Raw genomic sequence first — 15,359 nt, forward strand, 5'->3', positions numbered from 1 at the left:
ATGAATTTAGGTACAGACTCCCTTATACAAGAAAGGAAGTCCCTGAAGGAAGTCCATTAGTGAGGAAGAATCTTGTGTGAACATAGAGAATCATGCCTATGTTTGATGGTAGCCTTCGTGATTCAGTGAGCTCCTTCTTCTCCATCCTGGAGAACGTGGTCATGTTGTCATTGTCCCCTGGAGTAGCTATGCATTGGCTCTGGGGTTCCAGATTCCTCTAGAGAAGAAATCTTAACTATACTGCTTCTGGTCTTACTGGAAATGCTTAGAATCACAGCCTGTTCATTTCTACTAATCAGTATTGCCCTTGCACTCCCTGAATAATGCCGAAGGGAAGAAAACTAAAATAGCCTAGCAGAAAGGAAGGAAAAATATTCATGTTTTAGAGTAGCTGTTTAAAACTATTATCTAGAGTCATAGAAGTCTTATGAATTCCTAGTTAAGTCTTCTCATTATTTACAAGGTAACTGAAGTCTGCAACAGTTAAATGACTTACCTAAGATCTACAACTAACTAGTAGAAGAGCTAGAATTACCGCCTATATCTTCCGATGCCCAGTGCAGTGTTTATTCTACAATAACCAGGCACCTAGAGATGGAAAGAAATTGCTCTGGCATCTAACTGAATCTTCTACCAACACATACTCTTCTATCCCACGCAGGACTCCCTCCTGTATCTTTTGCCCCCGAATTTGGGGAAAGCTGACTTCTGGGGAGGCAGAGGTATCACTAGAAGGTTAAGCAAGGAGATTTAAAATTAGACTTCACAGGCCAAGTCCTCCCCTGGACCACAGATTCGTAGCTTTGTTCTGTGTCAATACTTCTCTCTCGGTATCTGGTAGCCCACTGAAGGGAAGAATGTGGAAGCGCTATTGATAATACAGGCCCCAGTTTTCCCTAGTGAAAAAAAGTAGAGATCTTTTTCCCACCAGATTGCCCAGATCAGCTGGAAATTTCTCCAATTAAATGTTTAATTTCTCCTAAGTCTGAGAAAACTTAGGTACCACATCATAACCTGAGTATCACTCAGCAGGGGTTCTCTTAATTGCAAGCTGTTATTTGATGCTTTTGAGGCAATTTGATTCTCCCAGAGACTCAGAAAAAAATTATAAGACTCTTATCCATAAACATTCACCAAGTGTCTCTTACCTGCAAGGCACATCAAGGGGGATTAAACACAATTTCTTACATTCATCTGTCACTTTTTAAAGTTGACAAAGACTTCCAACATTTGGAATTCTCATTTGGACTTTGACCCTCAAGGTCTGTGAGGTAGGGTAGACAGCGTCAGGTTCCTTTCAGGAATGAGGAAACCATCCTTGGAGAAGAAAGGTTGTTGGTCCAAAGTCAGCCAGCTGACAAGTATTAGAACTTGGCTTCAAAGCCAGACCTCTGACTATAGTCCTCTGGAAGTCCACCCCCATGGGCCAATCTTAGAATATTGTCACCATCGATGAAAGAGTCCAGAAAACAAACTTTGGTTTCAAAATAACCGAAGTTCCTTATAAACATTATTCAAATATCCTAAAGCAGTTCATAAGCTCAGCAACTCTTCTTTAAATCTCCTTCCCCTCCCCCATCCCCTTTTCACACCACTCAGCTCCTCCTGTCACTCTCCAGAAGCCGCAGAAAAATCTCCCCAGTGTCAGGCAAGCCCTTGTCCTGTCCTGTCCCTTTTCTTCCTCATCCTGCATTACAACAGTCCAAACAACCAACGTAGCAAAACACAAACCATCCCCAGGAAGAGGTGTCAGGGGAAGGAAGAAACTGGATGGACACCCCCAGAACTCTTGGTAGAGACAGCAGGAGGGTGAAAGCTGGCCAAGCCCACATGTTCGTTCATTCTTTCAACAAATATTCATTGATACCTACGAGGTGTCAAGGATATAGCGGTAAACAACACATATGGAAAGCCCTCTCCTCGAGCTCAACTTCCAATGGAGAAAGATAAAAATGCGTAGTGTGTTAGATAGTGATTATGGGGGAAAAAAATAAACCAGGAAGGGAATTAGGAGGTGCCGAGGGAAAGGAATTTCAAACGCTATGCTAATAAACTGTCCTGTCACATAACTCTACTACTGCCCAAAACATCTGAAAAGCTCGCCATGATTCTGAGCGTTACCCCATGAGACTGATCAGAACACACCCAATAAGTCTTCTATGTAACTCCTCTGATATTCAAAGCTGGCCGTTATCACCATGCACCCCACCACAGGTTTCTCCCCATGCAGCCTCGAATCCTTAACTTCTTCCCCAAAGGGCCTGGTTTCACATCTGTTTGTCACTCTGTATATGGTCACCTACATATTCCTTACGTGTAGTATCTAGAATAAATGTAATATGATCACTTGTATGACACACACAAGGGCAGAGCAGGGGGAAGCTAGCAACCCTTCCTTTCTAAACTCCTTATGCCCTGAGGTTACATTTGTTCTTTTTGTGGTTACTTCATACTCTTAACTCCTAGTGATTGTGTCTCTAAAATCCCTCATCCTGTACCATATGCATAACTGACAAGTGACAGCTTCTCCATCCTGTACTTGTGCGCTTAGCGCCTGAGAGCTACCTGTGGCACTTCAGATTTATCCCTATTCAGTTTCACCCTGTTAGAGTCAGCTTTTCTTACCAGACTGGGAAGATCTTTCTGGCTCATCCAACAGATTCACTCTTCATCCCAGCACTCTGTTATCTGAAAATAAGATGAGCCGTCTTCACCTAAGTCATGGAGCAGGATATTGAGCAGGACCCTGCCAATATTCTTTATTTTGTCTATAAAAGCATCATAAAACCACTTAATCAATGCCTGGTAGACATATAAGCAAAGTCGACCACACAGTTTTATCTGATCAGTCTTTGAATGAAGAAAGTCAAGTTGGTCTGACGTGCCCTGTTTTTCGTGAACTACCCTGTTCCTGTTCTCTTTGAGGTTCTCACAAAGCAGCATCAAAATATCCTGTCCTACGATCCCGCCCAGAACCAACTTCAAGCTCATCCAACTATCTTTTTCCAGATCTTTTTTCAGAATCTTTTTCCAGATTCCATTGGTCACAACTGAGTGTACGCATTTTCAGTGTTTCTCAGTTTCTAGGAGAAATTGTCCAAACCAGAGGCTTTAACTCATTTTGATTAACTTATTCTACCATTTTGGGCTTTCACTGCCACAACGCTGTATCCTATGTATTCACTTCAGTCCTGAGATCACCTTCATTGACCAAGAAGACAAGAACAATGTAGGAGTTGAGAATTTATATTTTTTTTTATTATTTCATGATAATATAAAACATGTCCCATACAGCAGGCTTGGGCTTTTCCTTAGCATTTTCTTGTTTCCAAAATATAAGTAGAAATTGATTTCTACTGCCCATTGTATTCTTCACTGTCTGAGTTTTGAACATGTCTTAGGTCATTCTTTCAATTATGATTCCATTTTGTGAACCCCTCACCTTCATCCTTGGACTTTGAAGAAGCCCCTTATTACCATCCTGTCCTCTTCCTGAACTGGATGGTCCTCTGGCTCTCTCCTACTACCATGTACCGCCACTGCCAGCACCCCTCATTGTCACATACGCTGAAACATATATGAGGATCAGTGTGCATTTGTTAAAGGAATGGTGTGTGGGACTAACAGGGCTAAAGAGAAGGTGGGGAGCATCTTCAGCAAGGAGGACCAAAGAAGCATCAGCAGAAACACTCAAAGGATGTTAGGAAGAGGGTGACCAGGGACGTTTGTCTAAAGGAAAAGAGTTCCCACAGGAATGATGGAGTGTATGCTGGAGAGGACATTGAATCCTGATTATAGGACCTTTGAACGCTAGGCTAGAGCATCTGGGCTTTATTCTGTTTGACCAGGGAAAAGACACGTGTGAATATGTGTTTTAGATTGTATTGAGCTTATAAAGTTGATATGCATCTTTAAGTTGTATTGGGATATATCCTAAGGGATCACCCAATTTAACGTCAAGTGCGTCTCCGGTCTTGCATGCTCTAAATATTCACAGTGAAATTAAGGTCAGTTAGGCATCCAGAAAAAGAAATTCCTAAGTCAAAATAAAATGTTAATTGCTAGATGAACAAATATCACTGATCTGAATGCTTTCACTAGCGATCAGTTTATTCTTTTTAATATTCTTTTAAACTTTCTAACATTAGGGGGTAAGAAGCAATTTAAGAGGATCTTTGAGAGAAAGAAATAAAATACAGTTTATGAGCTTGACCATAGTACTTCATCACTGCTACCACGGAAACCAACAGCAGTTCCTCTCCTCACTGTGACATAAATTTTATATAAATTAGGAATTCCTTCTTAAACTGGGTTCCTTTTCGACGCAATCATTGGCAACAGAATGTAATTCAAGGAGTCTGCCTGGCTCATGAGTACAAAATGTTGTTGCATTAAAAAAATAGCCTATAAACATGCATGCCATTAAAGCATTTATTTGCTTTAGTTTCAGGTACATAAATTCCTGGCGTTTCTGCTTGAAAAGTCCTGACAGCTGAAACAGCAGGAATTCATGAACCAGTAAGTTATTCTTAGAAAAACCATTCAGTGTAAAGTATATCCAACGGGCTCATATCTCAGCTGTGAAGAAAAAGAGGACACCACTTGCCAAACTGTCATGTTTCCAAATTTCCCCTCATATTCACCAAGCTACTATTCTGTAAAAAAGAAAGCAGATACTGAAGGATCAAGTTAAAAAATTCAGCAGCCTAAGTCTGAGACGAGAGACCTGGGACTCTAGTTCTCCGTGGGGTGCCAGCAAACTGGCTAAATAGAAGACTAGAGCTTCTTTATTATTTAAGAAGTTCGAGTCTTAACTGGTGTCAGTAAAGGCAGATAGACTGAACGTATCAGGTGAGTCGTGCAGATCAAAAGCACAAGGTCAAATTCACAGTTTACACCCGCCCCCATCTCTTCAAGATTGACAACGTGTAGGTAAAATGTGCAATGCACTTTTGACTTAATTATCTTAAATGAAATGTAAATAACACTAGTTAGGTAGTACATTTTATATTTAAGAGGAACTTCAAATACGTAGATTATGGTATTCTTTTTCTATTTTCATTTGCTATTGTAATATAATTCACCATATTAACTTTCATTACATCACTCTAAGGGCTCTGAAAATGCAAAAACAGATATTGATATGTATGGGTTCATTCTATTCATAGCAGAACTTTAAAGCAAAAGCAGAATTTATGCTACAATGTGAAGCATCTCCTTACAGACCTGTTGCAGCAGGGGGAGGGGGTGGAATGGCACGAGTTCTTACAGGGTTTCAAGTTTACTTCGTAGGATTGAAATTGTTGCTTTGTACGTCACTATAATTGTAGTGCATGTGCTCTGTAGTATGCAGCTTTTCCACATGGTGGTACACAGAGAAAATGACAATATTTGTTCAATATTTGGGATAAAAGATGGGTTTGTTAATAACTGGAAGCTAATCTTGGCTTTACTTTGCCACCTTGTGGGCTGAGGACATCAATATCCCAGCACAGCTACAACGCAGTCATGACTCAAAGGCTGGGAAGCTTCACTGGGAATAATTGTGGTGTAACAAAATTCAGAGTACAGCCAGATGCTGAACAAGCAAAAGATCTACCAATAGTTTTGCAGTAAAGTATCATAACAATGAGAAAGTGTAAAATATTTTAGGAAGCAGGAATTCCCTGGCGGTCCAGTGGTTAGGACTCTGCACTTCCACTGCAGGGGACATGGGTTCAGTCCCTGGTTGGGGAAACTAAGATCCCACAAGCCACGTGGCCAAAAACAAAACAAATCAAAACAAAACTTTAGGACCCAAATCAAATCAAAATAAGAGATAGGGAAGCCACTCAGAAGATTATGTAGACACTAGTTACTATTAATAGCGTGAATATTTCCTGCCTAAAGTTCTTTAGAAAATATGAAATCAAGGCTAACCTCCCATTGTATTAATATAATGAGCACAGGATATGGAAGTTGTTTACTTAGATACTCCTGAAAGTGCTATTATTTATTTATTTTTTTATTTTTTTTGCGGTACACGGGCCTCTCACTGTTGCGGCCTCTCCCGTTGCGGAGCACAGGCTCCGGAGGCGCAGGCTCCGCGGCCATGGCTCACGGGCCCAGCCGCTCCGCGGCACATGGGATCTTCCCGGACCGGGGCACGAACCCATGTCCCCTGCATCAGCAGGCGGACTCTCAACCACTGCGCCACCAGGGAAGCCCAAAAGTGCTATTATTGAATCCATGCACTCTTGCTAGATTGCTTCAGCGGTTAAGTAGCTCATGGCCCTGTGACCTGAAGTTGGTACACTGGCCCCAGTTCAGCCACTGATGCCATTCGTGACCTTGAGCCCCTCTCTAACTAGCTGCATCCTTCTCACTCTGCATCTTGAAACAGAACGAGACTTGCCCTCACCTCGTTTCATGGGAATAGAATGAAGAGAAATGAGGAGTTGAAGGTGGAACTCTGTACTGAAAGAGCAAGAAAGCTCAGCAGTGAGAGCCTGGCTAGTCTCACATGGTGGGCAAGTCCTGCACGTCAGAGAAGGAAGGCCACCAGAATGCCAGTGTGCAGAAATAAGACAAGTTCTGTCCCCACACACAGCATACTGGACCTCAGTGGTTCAAGTCAGAGATGTCAGGGTCTCATTGCACGGGCGCTATCAGGACAGCAGGCACAGCTGGGCTCACAGCCTTCTCTCACTGGCAGTGCTTCTACCTCCCAACATGAGAATAAGACAGGATTTTATGAGCCAGGTGCACAAATTGTCTTCAGGCGAAGAAACAACCTAACAAATACATGAGCCATAATCACAGGACTCTTCTATCTTATTCCTACCAGATTCCTTCAGCATAATTGTATTAGACATATATCCAGGAAAGCATTCTTGGGATTACATAATCTGCAAATACTGTGAGTAACTTCTTTATAATTATGAGTACAATTTTAAGTGACAATTAAAAGGGTAGAATGAATGGTACTTTTTTAAAGGCTCGACTTTGGATATAGAGAAATGGGAGAAATAAGTTTTCACAAAGTACAGTGTAATTAGTTATTACACTGAAAGAACTGCTAAAAAATTCCAAGTTTTACCAGAAGACAGGTATAAAGGCTCTCTTTAATCTTGTCTCCCCAAGTTTGGGTCATTTCCACAAATAGAAAATACATAACTTACCTATACACTTTCTTAAAATGTTAGTCTACTAAGGATGTGACCAAAAGGACAAAAGCAAAAATCACCTCACATATTCTACCGTTACACTCTAACATAATATAATGTCCCAATACATTATTTTTGGCCACTTTCCTGGTCCTGGCCCTGGTGCTTGTCACACTGGCCTTTTGGTTATCTGTATCTCCTGCCTGTTCTTTGATTTTCTGGCCCCTGCTCATCCAGTAGAGTGCTTTCAGAAATAGATGTCCAGTAATTATATGTGACTAAAGTGGAGTATTAAGTTTGCCTAATTTACTCACCCGTGCTATTTGTAGATATCTCAACCACAACTGCATTACAACTCTCAGACCTGGAGTATTCAAAGACTTACATCATCTAACTTGGCTGTAAGTATTCTAGCTTTTCCTTCCCTCGGATCACAGTCCTAATGATACTCATCAAGGCTCATAGTTTCCATCTATTTATGTATCTTCTTTATTATACTTATTTTTCTGCTTGTCACATAATCTGGAGCATGTTACCCAAGCAGTTCAGATAATGGCATGCCAAATGGTGGTTGTGTGAAGAGAAATCAGTGCTATGTTTTTTCAGGTGGCCTCTGTGCCCAGAAGTCGGCTTGCTAAGTCATCCATCCACCTGGCGTTTACCTATAGCAGGGTGTCTCAGCCCAGCTCTACTGGCATTTTGGCCCAGATAATTATTTGATGGGGGGGTGGGGCGTGCATTTTAGGATGTTTAGTGCCATCTGTGGCCTCTACCCCACTAGATGCCAACAATACTCATTCCCAGAGTTGTGACAATCAAAAATATCTCCAGACAATCCCAAATATGCCTTGGGGGAAAGAGTGCCCTCTGTTGAAAACCACAGACCTAGAAAGTAAGCAAGATAAGGCCCTTTTTGATTTCCAGAGGATTCATAGAAAAGACTGAAAATGTGTGAGCTTGTTGTGTTTCATCACTTATCAAGCTGAGCCATCAGCTCCATCCTAAGGAGTCTCACATCAGAGGTCTGTGTTTTCATCAGGAAAAATGAACAAAGGGCAGTTAGACGGCTGTGTTAGTTTTCCCATTTGCTGTAGGTCAGCCTGGTCTAGTGGAAAAAGCTAGGACTTCAGCTTCATCCAGATCCTTGTGTATGCCATGGCCCCATGCTTAATGTTCCAGGCAATTTTCTTGATCTTCCTAGGCCTCTTTTTCCTCATCTTTAAACTATAATCATAATTCCTTTTTTCTAAGAGGGATGTTGTGAGAATTAAATCATGTAACATATATAAAGTGTCACATGCAGAATGCCTGGCATATAGTAGGTGCTCAGAAGCCCCCTTCTCCAAATCCTACCCTCAGGTCCCTCTGAAAGTAAGAGGAAATGGTACCTGGCTTCAAAGGCAATGAGAGAAAAGAAGGCATATTTCCTCTTATCTGTTTTTTTCTAGGAGAATACCATATAGAATTAAAAACAGTGATTTGAATTTATAAGTCTTTTCAGTCTTTCACCCTCAAAGCTTCTAATAAGTTTGTTTGCTTAGGCCCCACTAATTACATCATTTAAACACCGTGAGACCAAGGAACCATTTGTGATTTCCTAAGAATTTTTTTCATTCATTTTTCATTCAGTCAATCAGTAGGTCAAAGCATTTATGGAGCCCATAATCAGCCAATAGCTAAGTGCAGCTTGTCTGGACGCAGGAACCCAGAGGTGAAGGTTCTTAAGTCCAAAGGGACTTGATAAATCCTGGGATGGGGATTATGGGGGTTTGGAGGAAAGTGCTGCTCCAGCCATGGGGTGAAGGGAAAGCTCTCTGGGAAGATCCCTGAGCCAAGTGTGGACAGACAGGAAGGAGGAGAGCAGGTGTTGGGGGGAGACAGGATTGACACAGCCTTTTATTTCTTCCTGGTTTAATTTCGCTAGTAACGTTGGAAATGTTTGTGATATGTTTTGTCAGAATTCTAGATGACAATCCCATAACCAGAATTTCACAGCGGTTGTTTACTGGATTAAATTCCTTATTTTTCCTGTAAGTATTCATCTACCTTTCAATCCATCTGTCTATAAATTGCAATGACATCTAAAACTAGCTTACAAAAAGAGCTTTAAGAAAATCAAGCCCCCTAAGATTTATACTAGTCAAAACTTTTCCTGTATTTCAAACCACAATTACTTTTGCTACTTCCTGTCCATGGCTCATGGTATATTTTAAGCCGACTAGTTCAATTCCTTTTGATCTCCTTTAATTCCCTTTAGTCCTAAGGCATGTTCTGTTTTGTTTTTTTAAGGCATGTTTTTATTTGCAGTGGTTCACCAAACATAGTATTCATTTTTATCTCCTTACTACATTTAAATTTGTTAGAGTCTTCCAGGAGTTAATCTCCAACTACATTTTTAACAAAGGAAAATGTGTCTTTGTCCAGCAAGAGTAACTGAAAATTCCAAAATCTTTGTCTTAGCAACTAAGCTTTTCTCATAATTACATTTTCAGTGTTTATTAATATACTGGGATGATTTATCAGCAGGGGATTATTATGTTCCTTTACACTTGATCATATAGCATCATTAATTTTCCATTTGTGAAAAGGGACCACAGTATCATAAATTAATCATGCAGCTTAACATGCTCATGAGTTGTTTTCTTCCCCAAATGCCTCCCACTATCACTTCTTAGATTTAATGCAGTTTCCAATGTGGCCTTTTAATATTGTAAATGATTAACATTTCTCTTAAAATGCAACTTTGGATGTATGATGCTGGAAATGATTGCAGATTTGAAGTTTACAAGGAAAATTACCATGAACTTCAAAATTATTACCCAGTATATACTTCTGTTTCATCTCATAAAGTCAAACTGTTTCATATTTATTCCTAGGTTATGTATCACACTTATGCATTCATAGTTTCTCTGACATCTGCTCCCTTATCCGTGCCACACACATATCTAGAGACCATTTTGAAGAGGTAGTTATGTTTATATTCTTCATCCTAATATATTGATTTTAGCATACAAGTTCCCAAACTGTGGAAATAGTAAAAATACTGTTCTTAAAGTGGCATATCATTTCGTTTCTAATTAATCTCTTCTTGTGTAAAGGTCTATGGTGAATAACTACTTAGAAGCCCTTCCCAAGCAGATGTGTGCCCAAATGCCTCAACTCAACTGGATGTGAGTATGCACTTAGCAGCTAATTTGTTATTCACCCAGATTCAGGAAACTAGCCCTGAAGTTAGTTCACAATTATACAAAGAACTCATCTCTGCTTTTCTTTCTAAAACCAAAATCTGATCATGTCACTTCCTGGTTGAAACATCTTTGGGGAATCCCCACAGGTGTGAGGGTAAAGTTCAAGCTTCCCACTTTAGCACCAGAGACCCGTTGTCCTCTATCCCTTACTCCACCTGGTCTCTTTGCCAGACCCTTCTCCTCTTGTGCCTTCCTTTCAGATACACCAAACTACTGCTTCTTCAGTCAGTTCCCTGAACACATGTTGTTCCTTCAACTTGAAAGGTCTTGCTTCTTTATTCTCCGACATTTCCTTCAAAAATCAATTTAAGCGTCACCTTCAGGAAGCCGTCTCTGACACACCCACCAGTTCAGTGGCTGCCTCTGTGCCCCGATTAACAGGACAGCCTCCACCACGCCTCCCCTCCTCCCACTGCACCGCTGTCTCAGGGCACTGTCATCATAGAACCATCTGTTTACCTGTTTATCCCCTACCGTTCAGTAAATTCTGTGATTTTATACCCAGCACAAGAATCAGCACATAATAGTGCTCAAAAAAAACTCTGTAAATGAATGTGCTAAACCATTTCCACTCCTTGGTAGCTTTCGACCAATACACATTTAAACCATTCATTTGGTTTCACCACCACTACCTGCCATTCCACCATGTTCATATTCACGGTCTCCTGAGACAGGCAGGATTGGCACAGGAGCGACTTCCTGTCCTGGGAAAATGCCAGTTGTTTGTACTGTCTCCCCAGAACTCTCCCCATTGTCAAATCAGGGGACTCAATACCCATAATATGATAAAATTTTAGTACCTCAGCTTTGGATCCTCTCTGAACTAGCCTCACTTGTTACAACACTATTAGATGACCTTGTGTTTATTTACTGACTTAAAAAAATTATTTACATACCTGTTATCAAAAGGCTTTTAAGGCAATGGGGGTCTCACGTAAGCGTGCTAAATGTTAAAAATGGGAGCGATGGGACTTCCCTGGCAGTCCAGTGGTTTAGACTCCATGCTCCCAATGCAGGGGGCACGGGTTTGATCCCTGGTCAGGGAACTAAGATCCCACATGCCGTGCAGAGCTGCCTTAAAAAAACAAAGGGAGGGGGAATTGATGATCTGAAAAACATGAGAATAAAACTCATTAAGAATAAGTGGAAAATACTTAGAAACTAAGCAGGTACATCCACACAATGGGAAAGCAACAGGAAGGAGTAAAATTAACAGAAAAATATCAGGCCTCCAGCCTGTACCCATCCCGTCCCCAAAATGGGCATCAGCAACAAGGAGGAGACCAGGAAGCAACATCCAAGCCCTGGGTTCTGGGGACACTCATTTTCACTCTAGGCTCCCACAGACACGAGGGAAAAAGTAGACACTCAGTGAAAAGATGTCGTTAGCAAGATTGGCTGATCACAAATGAGAGCTGAGAGGTCAACCCCAAATCGCCCCAGTTCAAAGGCAGAAAAAACCCCGCCTTGGCCCTGCTTCTCCTCCCTCACTTGCTACCAGCTAGGACTGTTGCTCACAACTGCAAAGTGTTCTGAGATGTAAAAACATTTTCCCTATTCTACTGAACCATATTTGGACTTTCAAGGGACTACACTGTTTATTATTTGCAATTGCTGTATTTTAAGAGTGAAAAAAAAAGTTGAGTTCCTGCAAGACCTCCAAGATGGCTTTAAAATAGGATTTTAAAGGCAATGACAAAGGAACTGGTGATATTAACGTGAATGTGAGAAAGGTTCAGAGGCAGCAAAACAGCTATTGTCGTGTGCGGGAAGCCTGTAGGAAGCCAGCGGTAAACGGAATGAACAGAGTCGGCAGAAGAGCCATTCCTCTCTGTCCTTGGTGCTGCTGGAAGCGGCCATGTCAGAGTGTTCCTGAGGTTGTTCCCTGACGATGTGGGTGCTGCTCTCATAAGGTTCACCTTGGCAGAACATAAGCTCTCCACCAGTGCTTCTCCAGCGTCAGCGTACAGCGCAAGCAACGTAAAGACTTAGGACAGACCGCTGGACCTCAGTCCTAGGGTTTCTGATTCAGTGGGTCTGGGGTGGAGCCTGGAAATCTGCATTTTGACAAGTTCCCAGATGATGCTGGGACCCAGGACTCTCGGAGCAGCACTGCACTCAGCATCAGCATCGTGGAGGGAGGTAGAAAGAGCAGGCACTTTCCTTCACACAGCTTGGGACTCACCATCCTGACTCTGGCATCCAGTATTTGGTAGATAGTTTGGCCTGAGTTTCTCCTGCAGCAAAATAGAGACACAAATATCCACCTGACCCTGGGGGAGGGGAGGGGAGAATATAGCAATCTAGGATGCCATGACTTAAGTGTCTAGGCATTAGATTCAGATGGATCTGAGTTAGAAGGTCAGTTCTACCCCTCAATAGCTGTGTGACCAGAAGAAAAGTAAATTTCCAAGATCCTCGGATTCCTCATATGTTAAATGGGAGGTAATAATGCCAACTTTGTGGGAGTGTGTATTATGCACTCAGAACAGTACCTGACCCTATAAAAGCCCAATAAATGGGAGTTACTATTACTATAGTACAAATTTTATGCTAATTAATAGCATGGTATCTGGCACAGAGACACATTCACTAAATGGCGGACTGCCCTTTCGCTCAATTTTATTAAGTTCTAACACTAATTAGAAGGGGAAAAAACGCAGAATATTAATTATACTGACCCTGCAATAAGTAGGAGGAAAGCCTAAAAATTGGAATGAAGTAAAAATAAAGTTCAGAACTGTTATATCACCAAAAACTGCCTTTAGACATATGATTTGTGCAAAAACATTAAAAATATTTTTCCTCCCTGCCTTTTAGGGATTTGGAAGGCAATGGAATAAAATACCTTACGAATTCCACCTTTCTGTCGTGCGATTCACTCACAGTGCTGTAAGTATACAATGTAATTCAGTAAATGAGGGGAAACCCAGTAGCTTTGGAAATCGAAAGAAAATATTGGCAAGGAATTTTAAAGTATGTTTTGTTTACAGCCTTGGTCTGAAACTGCAGTACTAGAAAATGTACACATGGATCTATTGACTTGGATGCTAGGGCCAAGCCTTATGTTTAGCTGCCAACCATTTAAGCCTCCTCCTTTCTGAGGGCAATCATCATTTCTCTGCACTCTCTCTGCTGAACTCGTACCTAACCCCATGGTCAACAAGGAAATGAGATAATGTATGTGAAAGTGGTTACTGCTAATGACACTTATCACTTGATGTCTCTCTCTTTAAAGAAAACAAAATTTTATTCTAAAGAGAAGAACCTCTAATGTATTCTGATTGGCCAAAGATTCTGACTGGTGATTCTGATTGCTGACTGTGTTTTTTATGGGGGCAGGAAGGCAGATGGATCGGTTAATTGGCACATTTGCACTGGTAAGCTTAAAAACACAAGAATGTGCTTTTGTTTTAATCATAGTTCTCCATATATAGTAAGTGCTTAGTAATGTTTGTTGCTTGGATGGGTGGTTGGAAAAGAAAATTCAGAGCATATCCATTTGTAGTAATCTAACCACTTTTCTCCAACAGACTAAGAGCTAAGGCTGTTGCCAGGTTGCAGATTTATCAATCAGATTGAAGATTAGCATATTTAGTAAGAAAAGAGACTATCCCACATAGGAGATGCAAAGAGTTTATTCTTTGTCTCATGGATAATGAGAGAGAACACTGGAAGATAAACAAATACCATCCACGCCTCCTATTTTATAACACCATGTAGCTTTTGAGTCACCTTCATACTCATTATCTCATTTGTTTACACCCCTGTAAGGTAGTTAGCTGACGACCCCCTCTTTTCTGCCGTTTGTCCTGGAGGATTCCATTTCTAGACAGAGGAAATGTAAAATCACTGTTCCCCCACCAATTTTAAAATTTGTTTGTGGGGCTTCCCTGGTGACACAGTGGTTGCGAGTCTGCCTGCCGATGCAGGGGACACGGGTTCGTGCCCTGGTCCGGGAAGATCCCACATGCCGCGGAGCGGCTGGGCCCGTGAGCCATGGCCGCCGAGCCTGCGCATCCGGAGCCTGTGCTCCGCAACGGGAGAGGCCACAACAGTGAGAGGCCCGCGTACCGCAAAAAAAAAAAAAAAAAATTTGTTTGTGGCCCAAATGGGGTTGGTTCAAGCTTTGCTCTTTTTCTGGACTTCTTCTTATAAGGAATGTGCCTTACCCAGAGATCCTCTCAAAGCCTTCACGGAATTATTAACAGGGTCCAAATTTGACATTGCGTGTGTGTATGTTGGGAAAGAAACACTTTCTAAAGTAATCAGAATCCAAATGAAGTGCAGCTCCGTAAACCACACTCAGCACCTCAAGTTCCTTACGGGAGCATGTCCTGGAGAGAGCATATGGATACATTCTCTGTAAGAAACTCCTGCCTGTGTTCCACACCAAAACATGCCTTGCTTTGAGACTTCAAAGGAGGCTTATTAGGGCTTCCCTGGTGGTGCAGTGGTTGAGAGTCCGCCTGCCGATGCAGGAGACACGGGTTCATGCCCCGGTCCGGGAAGATCCCACGTGCCGCGGAGCGGCTGGGCCCGTGAGCCATGGCCGCTGAGCCTGCGCGTCTGGAGCCTGTGCTCTGCAACGGGAGAGGCCACAACTGTGAGAGGCCCACATACCACAAAAAAAAAAAAAAAAAAAAAAAGGAGGCTTATTAAATTACACCCGGATCAATGGCATCTCCCAATGAGAACTGATTACTACAGCAGACACAAATCAACAATGCTGACTCTTACCATGTCTTACAGGTTTCTGCCTAGAAATCAAATTGATTTTGTTCCAGAGAAGACATTTTCTTCATTAAAAAATTTAGGAGAACTGTAAGTAGCATTGTCTACTGGGAAAATATGATTGCTTCTTCAGGATTACAAATCTAAATGACTAGTGAGACTGCTTTTCATTAGTAGCAATCAAAATCCTGTAGACTACTGGATATTCAAAATCAATTAAGAAAACCAACAT

The 15,359-nt window shown here is 41.7% G+C and overlaps 1 protein-coding gene across 5 annotated transcripts in view; it reads left to right on the forward strand.

The window, feature by feature from the left end:
- The window catches only part of RXFP2 (relaxin family peptide receptor 2), a 99,044-nt gene that overhangs the window by 61,807 nt on the left and 21,878 nt on the right, over positions 1–15,359 (forward strand). For 4 of the 5 annotated variants that reach the window (XM_082602269.1, XM_082602271.1, XM_082602273.1 and 1 more), the window contains 6 exons: positions 6,827–6,898; positions 7,475–7,546; positions 9,104–9,175; positions 10,244–10,315; positions 13,214–13,285; positions 15,146–15,217. In XM_082602269.1, coding sequence (XP_082458395.1) covers positions 6,827–6,898; positions 7,475–7,546; positions 9,104–9,175; positions 10,244–10,315; positions 13,214–13,285; positions 15,146–15,217 — 432 coding nt within the window. Of the gene's footprint in view, positions 1–4,444; positions 4,519–6,826; positions 6,899–7,474; positions 7,547–9,103; positions 9,176–10,243; positions 10,316–13,213; positions 13,286–15,145; positions 15,218–15,359 lie in introns of all 5 variants that reach the window. The other variant, XM_082602272.1, reaches the window with a different exon arrangement.

The sequence above is a fragment of the Mesoplodon mirus genome (assembly GCF_964341445.2).
Source record: "Mesoplodon mirus genome assembly, chromosome: 17".
Lineage (NCBI taxonomy): Eukaryota > Metazoa > Chordata > Mammalia > Artiodactyla > Ziphiidae > Mesoplodon > Mesoplodon mirus.